The sequence below is a fragment of the Phalacrocorax carbo genome, chromosome 4 (assembly GCF_963921805.1).
Source record: "Phalacrocorax carbo chromosome 4, bPhaCar2.1, whole genome shotgun sequence".
In the NCBI taxonomy this organism is placed as follows: Eukaryota; Metazoa; Chordata; class Aves; order Suliformes; family Phalacrocoracidae; genus Phalacrocorax; species Phalacrocorax carbo.
The window spans coordinates 77,193,677-77,209,541 of NC_087516.1; the positions used below are offsets into that span (position 1 = coordinate 77,193,677).

The 15,865-nt window shown below is 37.0% G+C and overlaps 1 protein-coding gene across 10 annotated transcripts in view; it reads right to left on the reverse strand.

The window, feature by feature from the left end:
* Window positions 1–15,865, reverse strand: part of BLTP1 (bridge-like lipid transfer protein family member 1) — a 123,708-nt gene that overhangs the window by 34,476 nt on the left and 73,367 nt on the right. For 9 of the 10 annotated variants that reach the window (XM_064450506.1, XM_064450514.1, XM_064450512.1 and 6 more), the window contains exons 47-57: window positions 14,827–15,066; window positions 14,291–14,384; window positions 12,752–12,802; window positions 8,999–9,205; window positions 8,608–8,846; window positions 7,777–8,021; window positions 6,267–6,372; window positions 2,668–2,765; window positions 2,194–2,379; window positions 1,025–1,193; window positions 297–508 (exon numbers count right to left, since the gene is read on the reverse strand). In XM_064450506.1, coding sequence (XP_064306576.1) covers window positions 297–508; window positions 1,025–1,193; window positions 2,194–2,379; window positions 2,668–2,765; window positions 6,267–6,372; window positions 7,777–8,021; window positions 8,608–8,846; window positions 8,999–9,205; window positions 12,752–12,802; window positions 14,291–14,384; window positions 14,827–15,066 — 1,847 coding nt within the window. The remainder of the gene's footprint in view (window positions 1–296; window positions 509–1,024; window positions 1,194–2,193; window positions 2,380–2,667; window positions 2,766–6,266; window positions 6,373–7,776; window positions 8,022–8,607; window positions 8,847–8,998; window positions 9,206–12,751; window positions 12,803–14,290; window positions 14,385–14,826; window positions 15,067–15,865) is intronic. The other variant, XM_064450507.1, reaches the window with a different exon arrangement.

The following is a 15,865-nucleotide window of genomic DNA, read 5'->3' on the forward strand; positions in this document are numbered from 1 at the left end:
TCCATCTAAAAGATTTCCAAGGACTTGCCAAAGTGCTAAGCTCATATATGGGGTAAACAAGAATCCGTTGTTTCCCCAAAACACGCACACCAACTGAAACACGCATAACCTAGTTCTCCTATAAATGAGAACACCATTTCTATCACAAGCAGTGTCACTAGCGCAATTAGCGTCCTATGACTTCTGCGTTGGTGTGATGAAAAATTACATTCATGGGCATAAAAGCCACGTACCACATACAAATGGATATTTCAAAAAACTACTAATAGTCACGTTCCTTCAGACGTTTTGTTTACCTGAGGCGTGTTTGTGATGGGCAGGCAAATCCCTAAGTCATTGACAGTCAGCTGGAGAAAGAGAGTCCCAAAAGCCTGCGCAGAGGTTTGTTGGATTCCAGGCAGCATATCCACTACTTCTTTTGTGGCCATATGGATATCTTTATGTAAAGCCATTCTCTGTTCATTCCAGTTGTCATACGCAGCCTTGTAGTTCAGCCAGAACAGCACAGCTTTATGAAGAAACCAGAAATGCTTAAATGAAATCAACACATACCAAAAAAAAGTGCACAGTCACTAAAGGTAATTTTTTTTTTCATGTTTTGGTTTCTCCATTACATTAAGACAGTGGATGTGTGTGTGTGTCCCCCCATTGTTGTACACATATTCAGGATGAGACGAAGAGGCTCACGCTATAAAGGGCAAGATGGACAAAGCTGATCATTTAGTGTCAAAGTTAACACATTAAAATACAGAAAGCAATGCTATTCTCAGCATTATGCATTTGTGAAGACTTACAAAAGCAACTTCCTCCAAACCAACTGAAAACTAATCACCTCTGCAAATGGAATTTTTGATGTTAGGAATTATTAACCTGTTGGCATGCAGTAGATCTCCTAAATTTCTCAGCTACCTGACATTTTGATTTAACATGAAATAAACTACATATTGAATAATTGGGCCTCTCTGAAAAAAAAAAAAGCTTTCTCAGTATGAAGACAAATTTGTAGTAATTGCCTCTTCAATACCTCTGTCAAAGGCCACAGGCTGAGCAAAAACAATTGGTCTGTTCAAAGTAATGAGCACAGCTTCTCTGTCTGATGAGCCACTGATTTCTTCTCGGAGAGCGTTTCTTAATCCAATTCTTGTCTTGAAATAGGCAACTTGATGAAAGTCAGAGCCAGCTTCTTCATAAACCTTCAAATGTTCAAAAAATGGGAACGGAGAGGAGTTTGCAGCATGGGGGAGATCAGGGATGGAAGAAAAATAATCACATTACTGCATTTGACAAAATGTAAAATTACAACAAGTGAACATGTCTCCCCTTTTTCCTCTTCTAGCCAAAGTTATTTTGAGGATCTTCAATTTCCTTCAATTTCCTTACATTAAATTCTGATCGCAGAGTTAATTTCCTTATTTACTGCAAAATGTTAACTAAAACAACTATTTATATATCCAGATCCTCTATTGTGACAGTATGTGTAGAAGTTTAAGATTTGTATTTGTTTGTTTCTAGGCATCACAAAATATTTTCATATCATAGAATAAGTGATTCCAGGTAACAGTGGGTTTAAGAATAGAAGAGATAGAACTGTCAAACTAAGCATGACAAACTAGGTCAAAATGTAGGTCTAGCCAAGTTTTTATTTTGTCTGATCTTATTTCATTCAGGTACCCTAAAAATAATAGTGATGTCAACAAAACATTTGGATTTGTTTCAGTAGCAAGGCCATTGCTATTGCAAAGGGCTACCCATACTTGACTCCTTCCACCTTTTATGCATGTACACTGACTGGCCCTCATAATGAAGACTGCTAATTCTTCTGAAAAGCCATCTTCAGTCCCTTCTTGACTCAAGCGAGAAAATTTATTTTGAATGACTATTTAACAAAATACGAGAGCATATTCAGGAAGTAAATCTCCACAACGGTGTGTTGCAGAATGCTTAAGCTTTTATTTAAAAAAAAAAAAAAAAAAGCTCAAAAAAAACAGCCAACCAAAAGAAAACCCAAACAAACCAAAAGCCAAACTTCGAACAAAATCCCAACACCCTCCCCAGCCCCACTACACTTTACACCCACTCCACAACCAGATCAGAAAAAAAACCCACCAGTGTAAGACAGCCTCTTGGCTTGGTTATGTACTTTTTAATCACACGCTATTGAGAACGCCACATGCAAAGATGCTGAGGACTAACCTGATGTTTAACAATCTGTCCTAGTGCCAGATTTAAATCCACCTGACATTTCCCAAACAGTTTGAGGTAGCTGCTACTTCCAGGCATTGCTTTGGTTTGCAGTCTGTTTGAGAGTTCAAGTTCTATCAATCCAGTTTCAAATCTCACAGCTCGCATTGAGGGAGTTGTAGCTGTCACTTGAATTCCCTAATGGGTAAGGAAGGTACAAAATTATTAGGATCTGGTTCAGATATATAGAGAAGGGGAAAAACCCCTACAAACAAAACAACAAGCCTTTTTCACTGTGCAGCAAAAATAAAGAGGACATAATCGTTTCTCACCATGCGATGCCACTAAGCTGTTTTAAGTATTACAGGAACCAAACTCAAGGTCTTTTTCTTCATGCAGAGTATTCCTGATTCAATAAGCTTTGCGGTAAAAACCTGAAAGCCATTAATAGCATCTAGGACCACTGTTTTGTCATCATAAGATTACCTTAAACTGTAGGCTCAATGAGTAAAGAAGAATTTTTGGTTTTTCTCCATCAGTTGTGCCATCATGTTCATTCCAAAGAGGTATTGGTTGCTCCCCTCCTGTACACATTAAATATACACATTCAGAGTTTTAACAGAGAAAACATTTCAAAACAAATACATATAAAAAAAGGTGAGAGTGAATTAAGCCTCATTTTAATGAGTGACTAGTTGAAGACTCATAAAAACAAATATAGGTTGAAGGTGGAAAACATGGGTGCAGCTTCCGCACATTACGTATAGTCAATAGCTCTCTACTAAGAATCGAGGCAGACAGTCATGTTTCCCCATCCTGGGAAACTTTCCACAGAAAGGCTCAAAGCCTGTAAGGAGCAACACCTGGTTTTCAAAAATATATTCCTTTGTCTCCTGCACCAGTGTATCTCCTAACTATCTGACAATAAGAGTTAAACACTTGACCGAATAATGTGCAAATTGCATGAAAAGAAGAATTGAAATTATATCAGTATTTTTCTGTGACAGGAGGAGAGAGTATTCTGCGGTTATTTTATTTTTTTACTTCCTCATCCTGGCACATTTCATCCTAAGTTACATTTCCCCATAGGCCCTAACCTGAAGGAGCAATCCAGGTTTAAATTCTGCTTGAGATTTGATCTATATTCCATCTTAGTTTATAGGAAGGGCTTGCCGCTGGAAAAGGCTAAGCCATTAATTCTCTCCATATACGCCAGTTTTTCCAATTGCAGTTATTTGGTGGCAAGAATAGGCAGTTAAATCATGGATTAAAAAGAAAAACACATCACCAAACAACTAACAACAGTAAATTTTTATCACTCCATTTTCTGTCTGGATGTTTTTCTTCTCCAAATAGTCTTGAAAACCTCCTCCTCTTTTTGTCGTCACCCCCCTCCCCCATATATTCTTAATTAGGATCATGTAAAACTACAATGGTAACCTAAGGGTTCTGAGCAAGGGAACTATCTCATCTTTCATATCTTCTCCACATGCATATTAGAGTCTATTTTTGCAATGACATTTCTTCATGAAGTTCGTAAAGCATTTGCCAATAAAAAAAAGAAAGAAAGAAAAGAGATATTACCTTTAAATAAAATTTCTCCATCTACCCTCTCACTTAAGGGAGCATAATTTTCTTGAAGCTATATTAGAAGTTGGATTTCAATCTTTACATAAACCAGCGCAAAAAGTCATACGAGTTTGAAAGTGGACACCAGCTGTCTTTAAAATCAACACTGCCCTCAACTTGCAGATGGCATTATGAACTGCTCTGCTCATTAACTAGCTTTTAATCTGTGCAACTTCACCTTAAGTAATTGGTACTTATCCAGGCTTTATATAGGATAATACACAATCAATATTTTAGTGCAACAGAAACCATAATTAGAAAAACCACTTTAGACTATTACACTAATTAGGATTTTCAAGCCATGGAAATTGCTTTGCTGCAAGCCAGGAGGACAAAAGCTATTTTCCGTGCCTTGTTCTGCATTCAGCACCCAGACCCATGGATTGCCAGCACCTGACCACATTCCTGATGAATTACCACAATATGGAAGGTAGCAGTCGCATTTCAAAAAACCATCAGGCTGCTACTTGCAATATAAATTTATAGTGTGGAAAAGCAAGGAACCAGCAATGGCAATAAATTCCTCATATAAAAACAGAGGAGAAATCAAACTCTAGAGACTGAGAAACATTGTAAAAGAAATATGATCTAGGTTTCCCATTTTACCACTTTATACTCCTCTATAAAAATTGTTCTAATAGAATTATGACAGCTGTTGAAGTTTTAGTCTTCCCTTAAGTGTTCTCTTACTACCCAATGCTAAAATATTCTGTCTGAAATGAACATGAGAGTGTTTAAAATTTGTTTCTTCTTATCCTTCAGGGATTCTGACATTTGCCATTTTCTCCACTGCATCTTCGAACTTCCTTGAGGGCGTGTCACCTGAACCTGCACATTTCTTTCACGGGAGTTTGTATGCATGAAAATAGATACGTACACACACAGGCGTATATGAAAGGAACACGTAGGTGGACACACAGCCACTCCTTTCACTTAGTTACCACTTTTTAGTTTATCTTCCCTCATGATGTTTCCAACTATTAATGAATCTTTCCACTAAAAATTAGCTATATTTCTATAATGACTTTTTAGGATAACTCAAGAAGTGTTACAATCAAACTACTTGAAATTTCATCTGCTTTTGAATATTTATTCACATCTGTCATCCTGTAACATTCTCTCTCAAGCATACATCCTTCTTCCTCTAAAAACATAACTAATAAAATTCCTATTCCCTTTATTTCCCCCAGTTATTTTACTTTCTTTTTGACTTTTTTCCTTATTATTTCTTAATAGACAGACAATACTTCTTATTAATTATTGCTTTTCCTTTTTCTAATTCTTTTACTGGTTATTCCCATCTGCCAATTCTTATTCTGACGTAAAGAACAAGAAAACACTTCTACAGTTCTGTTCTTATTCTTCTGCTCATCTCCTCATCCATCATGTAATATCCACAGTAAATTATATTCCTTTTTTTCAAAACTACCAAACAATAACCGATGTGTCAAACAAAGCTTCCAGTCCTTATATTTCCCCTCAGAGTAGTCACATATCAGAAAAAATAGTATCATTTTATACTATTTTTTCCAGTGCATAGGGTGATAGAACTTTTTTGCTGAGTGAAATATCACTTCATGGCACAAGTTATCAGCTTTTTAGTTTGCTTTCAGTTCTTGAACATGGACCAAGTCTCTAACAGTAATAACTAGAAAGTGAGCGGATCTGTTTTTAGATGCTGCACAAACTGTGATTCAGTCAGACAGAGTTTTTTTATGTAAGAAAATAAGTATTTTGTTACTTTGGCTGTGTACTCAAAGAGATGAATGCACAACTCAGTCTGCAACTTCCACTGCATACTGCAAAAGAGACAGCACTGAGGGATTTTGCAACTGTTCTCTAACTGGGTTTTTAATGATGACGCTATTTTTCTTCTGAACATTTTCTGAGAACAGAAGCCAGCCTGAACAGCAGAAACAAACCAATCATTTCTGCAGTATACAGCATGATACACAAAGCAATCTAATGAATAGCCAAATGCCTTTTTCATACAGTTCTGAAACGCGTTAGCTGTAAAAAATCAAAGAGCCAGGAATCAGGAGAGGCTAAGTAATACTGACATTGACACTGTTTTCCCTGGACACAGCTGTTTTCCTTTAAAAGAATATGCTAATGTTATTTCATAAAATAATCTGGATTTTACAGGTGAACAAAGTGCATACAGAAAGTAACCCAGCAAGGAACCGTCACAGACAGACACAGAGGCTAGTGTCCAGAATGACAAACTATCCTGCTTCCCAATAAAACCTCTTGTTTCTGACAGAGCTACAAAAATACCCAAAGCCTCTGTTACTACTTCAATCTCCAGCTCTGCTGCTTGCTTCTTGCTGCTTGGAGTGCTAGATGTGAAACGATGGTGTCTGTGAAATAAATAGCTGATCCAGAGAACTATATCGTGTTGCCATCAAACAGGTTTAAGGATCTTACTTTAAGTTGGTTTTAAGTGTTCCGCTTACCTGAAACCTTCTGTATGACTTCATTTACTTCCTTCATGAACACCTTCTGCACAAATACTAAATGATTTAAAAGATCAGTTGTGAGATTATGTTCGAAGGAACCAACCTGCAGAAATACAAAATTTGAGAACAAAACTTCAAAACAGATCCCATGCCTACATTTTCAAAATAATGCATTTTTACTTTTCAGGCATATATTTTCAAGTCCAATTATATCAGTATTGGCATAAAAAAGGAACAATAAATGGTTTTGGTTTGTAATTTTTCTGCTGTGAATGCCTATCAGAAAACTGAAGGACTTCCACTATTATATGAAAAAGTTTGTTCTCCTGCTGAAGTTTAGCTTAGACAGTACAATGCAGGACTTGATTCGGTCATGGAAGTATGCAAAACGCTGCTGACCTACAGATAGTAAATCATTACCAGAACAAAATAGAAATGAGCTCTCAACCTCTTAAAAATGCATTATCCTACTAACTGTAGAAGAACAAGTTTACTGATATCTTCAATGGTAAACTTATGCGTCCAATCTAATCTTAAAGATTATTCCTAAGGAACTGGAGCCTGCCTGAGATTGTTTAAATTTGCCATTGAGATTTCTGAAATAAAATACAAATATTTTCTAAAATGACTTGGGACTTGGCTTTTGCCTTTGCTAGTACTTAGTAGCCCCTTCCTTTTGTTTTACATGCTGAACAAATTCGAAGACCCTAAGGCCTTTCCTTCAGCCAGGAAATAAGTCAAATGGGTTGAACATAGAGCAGCACCTAATTAAACTTCTCCCATAAAGATGCAAACATCAGAAGTCTCAATCACAACATGCTAGACTATTTTTCTGACTAAAGAAATACAGTTAGTAGAAAAGCCACACTTTTCCCCACCAGAAAGGTTTGTTTTAAGCAGCATCACTTCTCTCTCCGTGAAAAGTAACTGTGGAAATCGGTACAGAAGTAGAACTTGTGAGGAGAAGACTGTGTTGAACAGAAATTTTTTTATCATTTACTAAGGTTATACACAGCTTCTCCCATCTATAGACCTGCCTAATCATGACAAAATAAGAGAGTTAAACAATTATACAGTTTTTAAATTTTTCAGTATTTCTTTTTGCAAAATACAGGACATTATCTGATATGTTAGCATAACCTTTCAGTTTTAAATCACATTTTATTTGAATCATCAGTATAATATACTTTTGTCTACTTCACTGATGAAAAATATTGTCATTCCAAAAAAAAGTTTCTAAACATATCTTCCTTATTTATTTGCACAAAACAACATATTCAAAATCCTCTGATATAGTGCTCTTGTCTGCTTGGTATGTTGGCTGCTCATCAACTAAGGACTGAGCAAGTTCTGTTTCAGTGTCACACAATTACAAATGCTGTATTTGGATCAACCTGAGATTTCTGGAGTAGGCAGATTATGAAAATAATATGAAGCTGCACATACAGAAATGTAACAGAATGGAAATAACAAGTTATAGAAGATGACTACAGCCTTCAACACCTACCTCAGCCACACAACGTAAGTAGTTACCCTGCAGGTAATAGCCTTGCTTAGCAGGTAGTTCATCTATGCTCCAAATTTGGTCTGAGTAAGTATCGTGTTCTTCCATGATATATTTGCCTGACATAGTGACGGGAGGAAGGTTAAGACTTGCCGAGGGAGGAATGGTTGACATATCAGTGGCAGAGACTTTTGAAGTGAAGCGCAATCTGTGACTTGGAAGCTCAAAATTAAATCTAGTTTGGGCACCTGTAAAAGGAAGACAGGAAAAGGAAAGGTATGAACTGGCAAAAGAATCTTCTACTTACCCTTAAATTTAAGAACACTTTTGGAATTAACAAAAAAAAAATCTTTAAAATGTTGAAGTGCACAGAGCTCTAGAGTTATAAATATTGACCCACATGTTTCTGGGTTTCCTTAATTTTTGAAGGAAATGAAGACTTCACTGTAATTAGATGGAAAAGGGAGCCATACAAACCACCTCACCTGTACTGAGGCCCTACAAGAGTATTCTCAGGTAGCTTTACAAATCAGAATTTAGTTAATAAAGGATCATAAATGGATTTTAGCATTCAGAGGGAAGCTTCCTGGGAGGAAGCTATATACGAATGTATACATGCCTTCATCTGCTCTTGTATTCTGCCTCTGGCAACTCTGTATGTGTAAATCCTCTGCCCCATCTGATTAAAGTCCACATTCAAAAATATAAGCCAACAGCAACAGATTGAAAGCTCTAGCTATAATTCAACGGAAATATCGAGTGCTGTTGGATGCTTCTAGCAAGGCCAAGCTAAAAGCCATAATGTTTTTAACGTTTCAGAGAACAGTTTGTTACCTGTCATTCCGTGACTCCTCATTCTTCCCATCTTATATTCTGCTTTTAGAGAGGGCAAGAGTGCTGCTCCAATAGCTATACCATCTATCATGGCACTGAATTTAAGGACTATAGGCTTCTTTTCTAAGCCTTCTGGCAGCTGTGGAAATTCATTTGTTTCAACAGGTGTTTGATTAATACTTGTTGGAGTCTTTTCAGAGGGCAAAGGAGTCGCAACATCTTCTTTGGTAGGCTGGGGCCTATTTACCAAGACAGAGATCAGAAAATACTTTTTGTTATTCTAACATGATACATGACTAGCCTGACCCTCCCAGAGATGTTCAAAGTAGCACAAGGCCGTAAATGGATGGCAACCAGGGGCATTCAGAAGTGCCACGCAAGCAGCACTTACGCAGTTGACGGTTGCCTGATGAGATCCGAAATCTGCTTGGAGAGCTGGTGGGAACTGCGCACCATCATGCTGTGCAGCGTGGCAGGGTGCTGAGGAATGTTGATGCTGATGGCTCCAACTTTGACCACAGCAGCGTTGTTTGTTTTCAGCCCTCTCTGGGCACTATACAGGGCCTGGGATTTGGCAATACTGCATTTCACGACAGTTCTAACAGAAAAGGAAATAGGATTTATTTGCATGTCTTTCAAAACAGTTACACTTTTCTGTTAAAATGGGGGTTTAAGTGTTGGCTGAATTTTGAAGTACTCATAGAAGTGATTTTGTTTATAAACTACATACACATTCCTTTTTCTTCCACTTTACACACACAGATGCACTACATGCCACAAACAACTACACTACATTTAAGAGAACTACAAGTCATGCATTGCAAAAATACCCATTAAACTGTTATTCTTGCATAATGTGAGATCATTTGAGTTTACACACACTAGGCTGCACGTACACAGACAAATTTTCACACACAGAAACAAATAAGAGGCTTCCATTTCAACTCCTTTTCAGGAATAATCTTGAACCATCCTTTTCATAAGACGACTTAGTAAAATCTGATTTTAGCATCCAAAAAGGTCAATGGAGTGAATAGTCATTTAGGAATAAATACACAGTAGGTGATAAATAGGTTTGTGAACTAATAACTGCCATTTAATTGACACATACTACTCCAAAATATGAAGTCTAAACTTTATTTTAATATTAAGGAGGATATGGTTCACAATGGTTACCCAAGATAAAAATGCAACTGCACAAAGCTGACAGTTTTTGGTGTCGGAATGAAATTTTGGCATATCAGAATTCACTAAGCTCCTATTAAAAAAGATACATGGGGTAACACAATAAAGTTTCTCATCCAAGGTCAGTTCCTGGAGGGTTACCCAATGGAAGTATATTATGTAGCCAGCACAGAATATTAACAGCCTCAAAGAGAAAGACATACAGTTGTGACAATGCAGTACATCAGCTAAAATGTGTGAAAAACAGACTCTATAAAATCACAACATTCAGTGAAACTTTCTCAAATACTAAATTTTAAGGAGCATAACTAAAATATATTTTGTATCATGATTTAAAGCATTCTGTAGACAGTTTGGTTTCATAGTGAAAGCTACAACATTCTTTGAATTCTACTCTCTAAGTAAAGTTTCTTCTGTGAAGCCCCAACACAGGGCTCCTTATTCTGATATTAAAATATCAGCGAGCCCAAAGCATGCCAGGAGTGGAAATACAAAAAGAAAGCCGCAAACAAAAAAACCACAACGCATCATCCTTATGCTTATAATGAAGAAATACGCAGCACACTGATGCAACCACAGGTATCAACAGCAGATTAATTTACTGAAGCTCTAGAAACATTTTCAGATTTTCACAGCTACGCAAGAGATACAAGTGACCTAAAGTGGTTGTGGATTAATATTTTAGGGTAGACTGTCAAGTAGAACCGATTTCAAAATATTTTAAGAATTTACACAAATATGAAAGAGAAAACAAATCTTAATTCACAAGTATTTTCAGGAAAACATTACACGAAATAAGCATTACTTAAGAAAAGGGCAGACTTATTTTAATCCACTTCTTTAAAAGAGAAAAACCCCCATAATTATTTCTGTTGATGTTTGCTTATTTTCTACTCTCTTCCTGCTACCATTCTGGCTGAACTACTGTGAACCCAATCAAGATCACATTTTTTCCCCCATGTGTAACACAAAACACTACTACATTAGCTATTCAAGCATCACAAGAACAACTTTCAACTTCAGGGAAGTTGCAAGATCTCTTCCTGACCTGTACCAGACAGACAGTCTAGTCTTAAACTATCTTTGTGTCGAAGTTAAAAATAAATATAGTTGGAGTTAAAGTCTGTACTGAATTTACAATCAGTTCTGAAGATATGAATCCATACCATTTTAAGCACTTCATTAATATAGCTGTTGCAGGAGAATCAGATTTCAGCAAGATTAACCGTATTTCATGCAACGAATGAATTTCACTGTCACTTGTCTGGTCTACAACAAGCCTACTTCCATGACAGAATGAAACACAGAACGACTGTGTTGTCATACATTTATTTGGAATCAGCACTGCACATTATGTACCTGCAGTTTGCTTACCTAAGGTGATATGCCTGTAACAGATCTGGTTGAATATTATTAAAATCATTAATTGATATTTAAGTTATATACCTGCAATGCACTCAGAAGTAGTTCTGTTCTGGCATCAATTCCATAAATAATCACTCTCCAGACAAACTTGGGAACAAAGTCTTTGTCCCACTACAGAACTGGCTACAAGGCCACCACTCAGCCTAAAAGATTTTTGGGAATATTAAAAAAATGGGGGGGAAAAAGGTCAGCAGGAGGCCTGTTAACACACACAGGAACTACCACCCTGAGTCAGATGAAAATTTGGGCAGTAGGAGACACTTGGAGCGTAAATAAAGTGATCTTTCCCTTAATTCCAGCCATCGGGGCTTTACTTTCTGAGCCAGAGGCTGCATTGTGTTTGTGACTCACCACCAGACCTACCCTACATGGATTTGTCCAATCCTTTTAATTATTTATATTATTTTTGTTGACTACATCATATGGCAATTAATTCAACTGTTCACTGGTGTACTATGCAAAAAAAAAGTATCGTTGCTGGTTTAACATCCCTACCACGCAAAAAGGAACAAAAACCTGAATGTTTTCTTTACATCGCTTGCAGTTTTACAGTCCATCACCTCTCCTTCCAGAGCCACCATCTCTAAGGGCATTTAAAGTTAATCCTGTATTATCACAACACAGAATATACATAAATGCTGTAACAGCAGTTGTACCAAGTCCTACCAAAAGATACACACTAGTGGTCTAAAGCGGCAAAAGAAACCTATGCTCAGAATACTGGTTTGGGGGGTGGGGAATACAAGATCCTCACAATTTTTGCCTACATAACTTTTCTTCTCAGAGCACTGCAGGGTCACTGTGTAAGAGGGCTTCTAGGTTGCCAGTGTACCATTTCCCACCTTGACCACTAATCCAGGGAGAACCTCTGGATTTTAGCATCAGGAAGTAAGAAGGCTACTAGAAAGCAAACATTGCATCTTTTGTGAGAGAAAAGGGAAGCTACATTCACACATAGAGTTCTGGGGGACATGAAGGGGGTCACCTTCAGAAGCAGTAGATGCACAAGCATGCTTTTAAGGAAAACATTTTGTGTTAGCATAACCTGGTCAGCATGCCTAGCAATTCAACCCAGCACAGAGGTAAAGACAGACAAAAGGAATGGTCCTATTCATGCTGAAATCACAACAGGTATTATCACTCCAAGCACAGCAGTTCCTTACCAGGTTCAAAGCAAATCTAACCTCTCTGTTCCTTTTATCAACATTATTTCACGTCATTGAAATAAGCATAGAAGCAGATCTAAAGAACTAAGCTAAAGAACTTAACAGCCAGTGAAACCATTCTAGAATTACAGTAGTGACCGTAGAGTGTAATATCTGCCCCTAACGCTAGACTGTTAACATTTACAAGGGCTTTTTTTGACAGATATTTAGCAGGCTACATTAAAAGCTTGTCTAGGTAATATTAGATGTTAAACTAAAATGTGTTCAAGCAACATCTGCCTACACAATCACACACAGTAGGAATGCAGCCATTAGCTACACAACACAGAGTTAATTGCAAGACTATTAAACGTAATAATATGACATACAGAAACTCTTGTTTGGCTGTGCTTGTAGGAGATGTAGGAAAATCCTCCAGTCTACAGATGAAGATTGAAGAGAAAGCAAGAAAAACAAAAACAAAGCAAATAAAGAATAAACATTCATGCAAAATTAGTCAGTTATTTACTTGTAACCCACAATATGACACTTACTTTCAAATTTACCAAATTGAAGGTTTTGGTTTTGTTAGGGTTTGTTGTTTGCTGTTATTGCTGTTCAAGATTTATTGTTATTTCCCCCCTTTCCTTTTGTACCCTTCCTATATGGAGGCTCAGTAAAATTATGATGTGAAACAGATGTGAAGAACTTCAGTCGCCTTCAGAAGCCTTACATGGCCTGTCAGATTAGAACTTTTATTTATCCCTCTGAAACTCACTTACCAGAAGCAATTTAGCTGGGGACATGAATAAAATTCTATATGTTTTAAGTTCTATATAGAGTCTTCCAAACTAAACAGGAATTAATAGGAGAGAGAGAGACTCAAGTGACATTATTTCAGCTCTTTTCTACAACATTAATATTCTAAAACCAGATCACATAGTGAGGGTTACCCAGCTAACACTCAGACTGCGTGAGGGTGATCTACGTTATGAAGAGCTGTAGGTCAACTGTTTCGCAAAAAAAGAAGTTCAGCTAGAAACAAAGGAAAATTATGCATGCCCTTTTTGAGGTTGCGAACATGACAAAAAAAAAAAATGTGGATGCTGAGCAAGTCACTCAAGATGTTTATACACAAAAAGTGATTCTTCCCCTGTCCCTGCCAAGTTGTGTCAATTATATAAAGGGTGGAGAATGGATATTAGAACTGTAAAAATAACACAAAGAATCATGCATCAAGGGAGTTCAAAAAGATATGTATTAAAGAAACAATATAGGTCTTAAATGGGAATCATCAGCATCGGTAGGTTAAATACACCATAACAATCCTGTATGGTTTAGTGGAACCTATAAGCTTCAAAAAACAATTAGAAGCATAAGAGAAACAATACACACAATGTGATAAAGTTTCTATACGTATACCACATGGGATAAAATTAGTACTGAAAGCTCTGATTACATTAAATTTAATTTCTTTGTTTTTACAAGAAGACCTGTCGCCTACAATTTTTCAGTCAGGTCATTTACCGGTTTACACTGCGATCCTACAATCAGTTCTGAGCTTACTAGTATCTCTTACTAGAAATGGAAAAGAACAGGAGCATTCATCCTCACATAACTATAAGACTTGTGCGATTGGGTGCCCTAGACTAAAACCTACTACTACGTTCACCGTATTCTTTCTCAGCTTAGTTAGATATGCCTTTCATAGAAAAGCCTCCTGTCAACACGCACATGGAGTTCGCTTTACAAGGCAAGTTCAAGCCCAATTCCACAACAGCTCCATGATTGCCACCAAACTCTATGACTTCACAGATTCTACCTACAGCATATCATGTCCATATTAAGCTACATACCTTTACTGTCACAAAACTGATACCACTTCTATGCACTTGAATGATTTTTAAATTGTCAGGCTTCATACTTACTGGATATTTGGGGTAATTCCCTCCAGAAGCACGATATTGACACCTCCTATGTGAGCAGTGGCACATGTCTCAGTCATCTTTTGATGTAGTACATCTTGAAGAAAAAAAGATACTTAACAGCATTTCATTCAGTAAAATACTTCCAGGTATGCCTACTGCTTTCAAAAATAGAGTAGCACAAAAACAATTGAAAAATTACAGTTTTAGTAGGCACATTAAGTAATATAAAATTTAAATTCGGACAAGAAGAAAGCTTTTGAAAATGAAAGGAGTATCTTCTAAAAGAATCTCCTTCGTGGCATTTTCTGAAAAAATCTTGCATCCTTCTAAAATGCTTCAGCATCCCAGTAACAGTTTTTAAAAGAACTTGTTGAATGTTATTATAGTGTCCACACACAGACATAATGTACATCTACTTACACGCAAAGCTTATTACACATGCACACACATACGCATTGGTACAGGTGTGTGCACACACATAAACTCAGTGGCAGCTTTACATGTTTAATTACAGAGTACTTCTTAGCTTAGCCCACCTTTCATTTTTTCTTTCAGGGTGAAACTGCCGTGGATTCTCTTCAGTTCAGATTCCATCGTTAGACCGCCAATGTCTGCCTCCAGGTGGGTTCGGTTCACCATGCCTATTCCAAAGACTATGAGAGTCACATGCTGCGGCTCCGAAGTCACCAGGCTGCGCTTCCTCTGTGTGTCTCTGCCGTTATCCTGTTCATTCTCAAACACCACTCTACAAGCAGGTTCGGTTGGGCTTCGAACGCCTACAAAAGCACAAAGGAGTTATTTAAGGACTTTTTACAATAAATCCTTGGCATATATTTGACTTATATATTATTATATATTTGACTTATATCTGACTTATATTTGTACATGAAACCAAGGATTGAGCATCTTGCACATCAAGCAAACTCTTTTGGCAAATTATCTATGCCCCGCTTATTCCACCCTAATAACATTGCAGCTGAACCAAATCCAAGACACAATGGGGACAATAACGAGTGGTGTGATTTCATTATTATTCATATATTCTTATGTCCATTATATAAATATTCATATTTATGTGATTTTTTTGTTCTACAATAAACACGCTCTGACCGTTTCCAATTGTCCTCTTTCTTTTTTTATCATTTCACAGCCAAAGGTTCCCATAATTTAGTTTTGGATAAGCAAGTTTTCCTTTTCAATACCCAGAGCATAAAAACAATGTTAGAAAATTTACATTTTGTGCAGATATCACAGCTATGCTGCAGATATGATATTCTGCGCATAAAAGATACTGCCCTCTGTTTAACAGAAGCTCTCATTTGACACTTTATCATATTTTAATTCTTCAGTTAAAACAAATCCAAAGAAAATTTGCCTAACTAGTAACTACACCATCCCCTGCATATTTACAGCAACCTAAGTTCACCAACAAAAAGAATGATGCTATGTCAGCACTCAAATTTACTCTGCTGTGCTAAAATAGAAATAGAGAACAGTGGTCACACCAGATCTCAAAGCTTTAGGTGAAATCATGGCCCAAACACCTGTAACCTTTGCTGAACTTTACCAAAATTA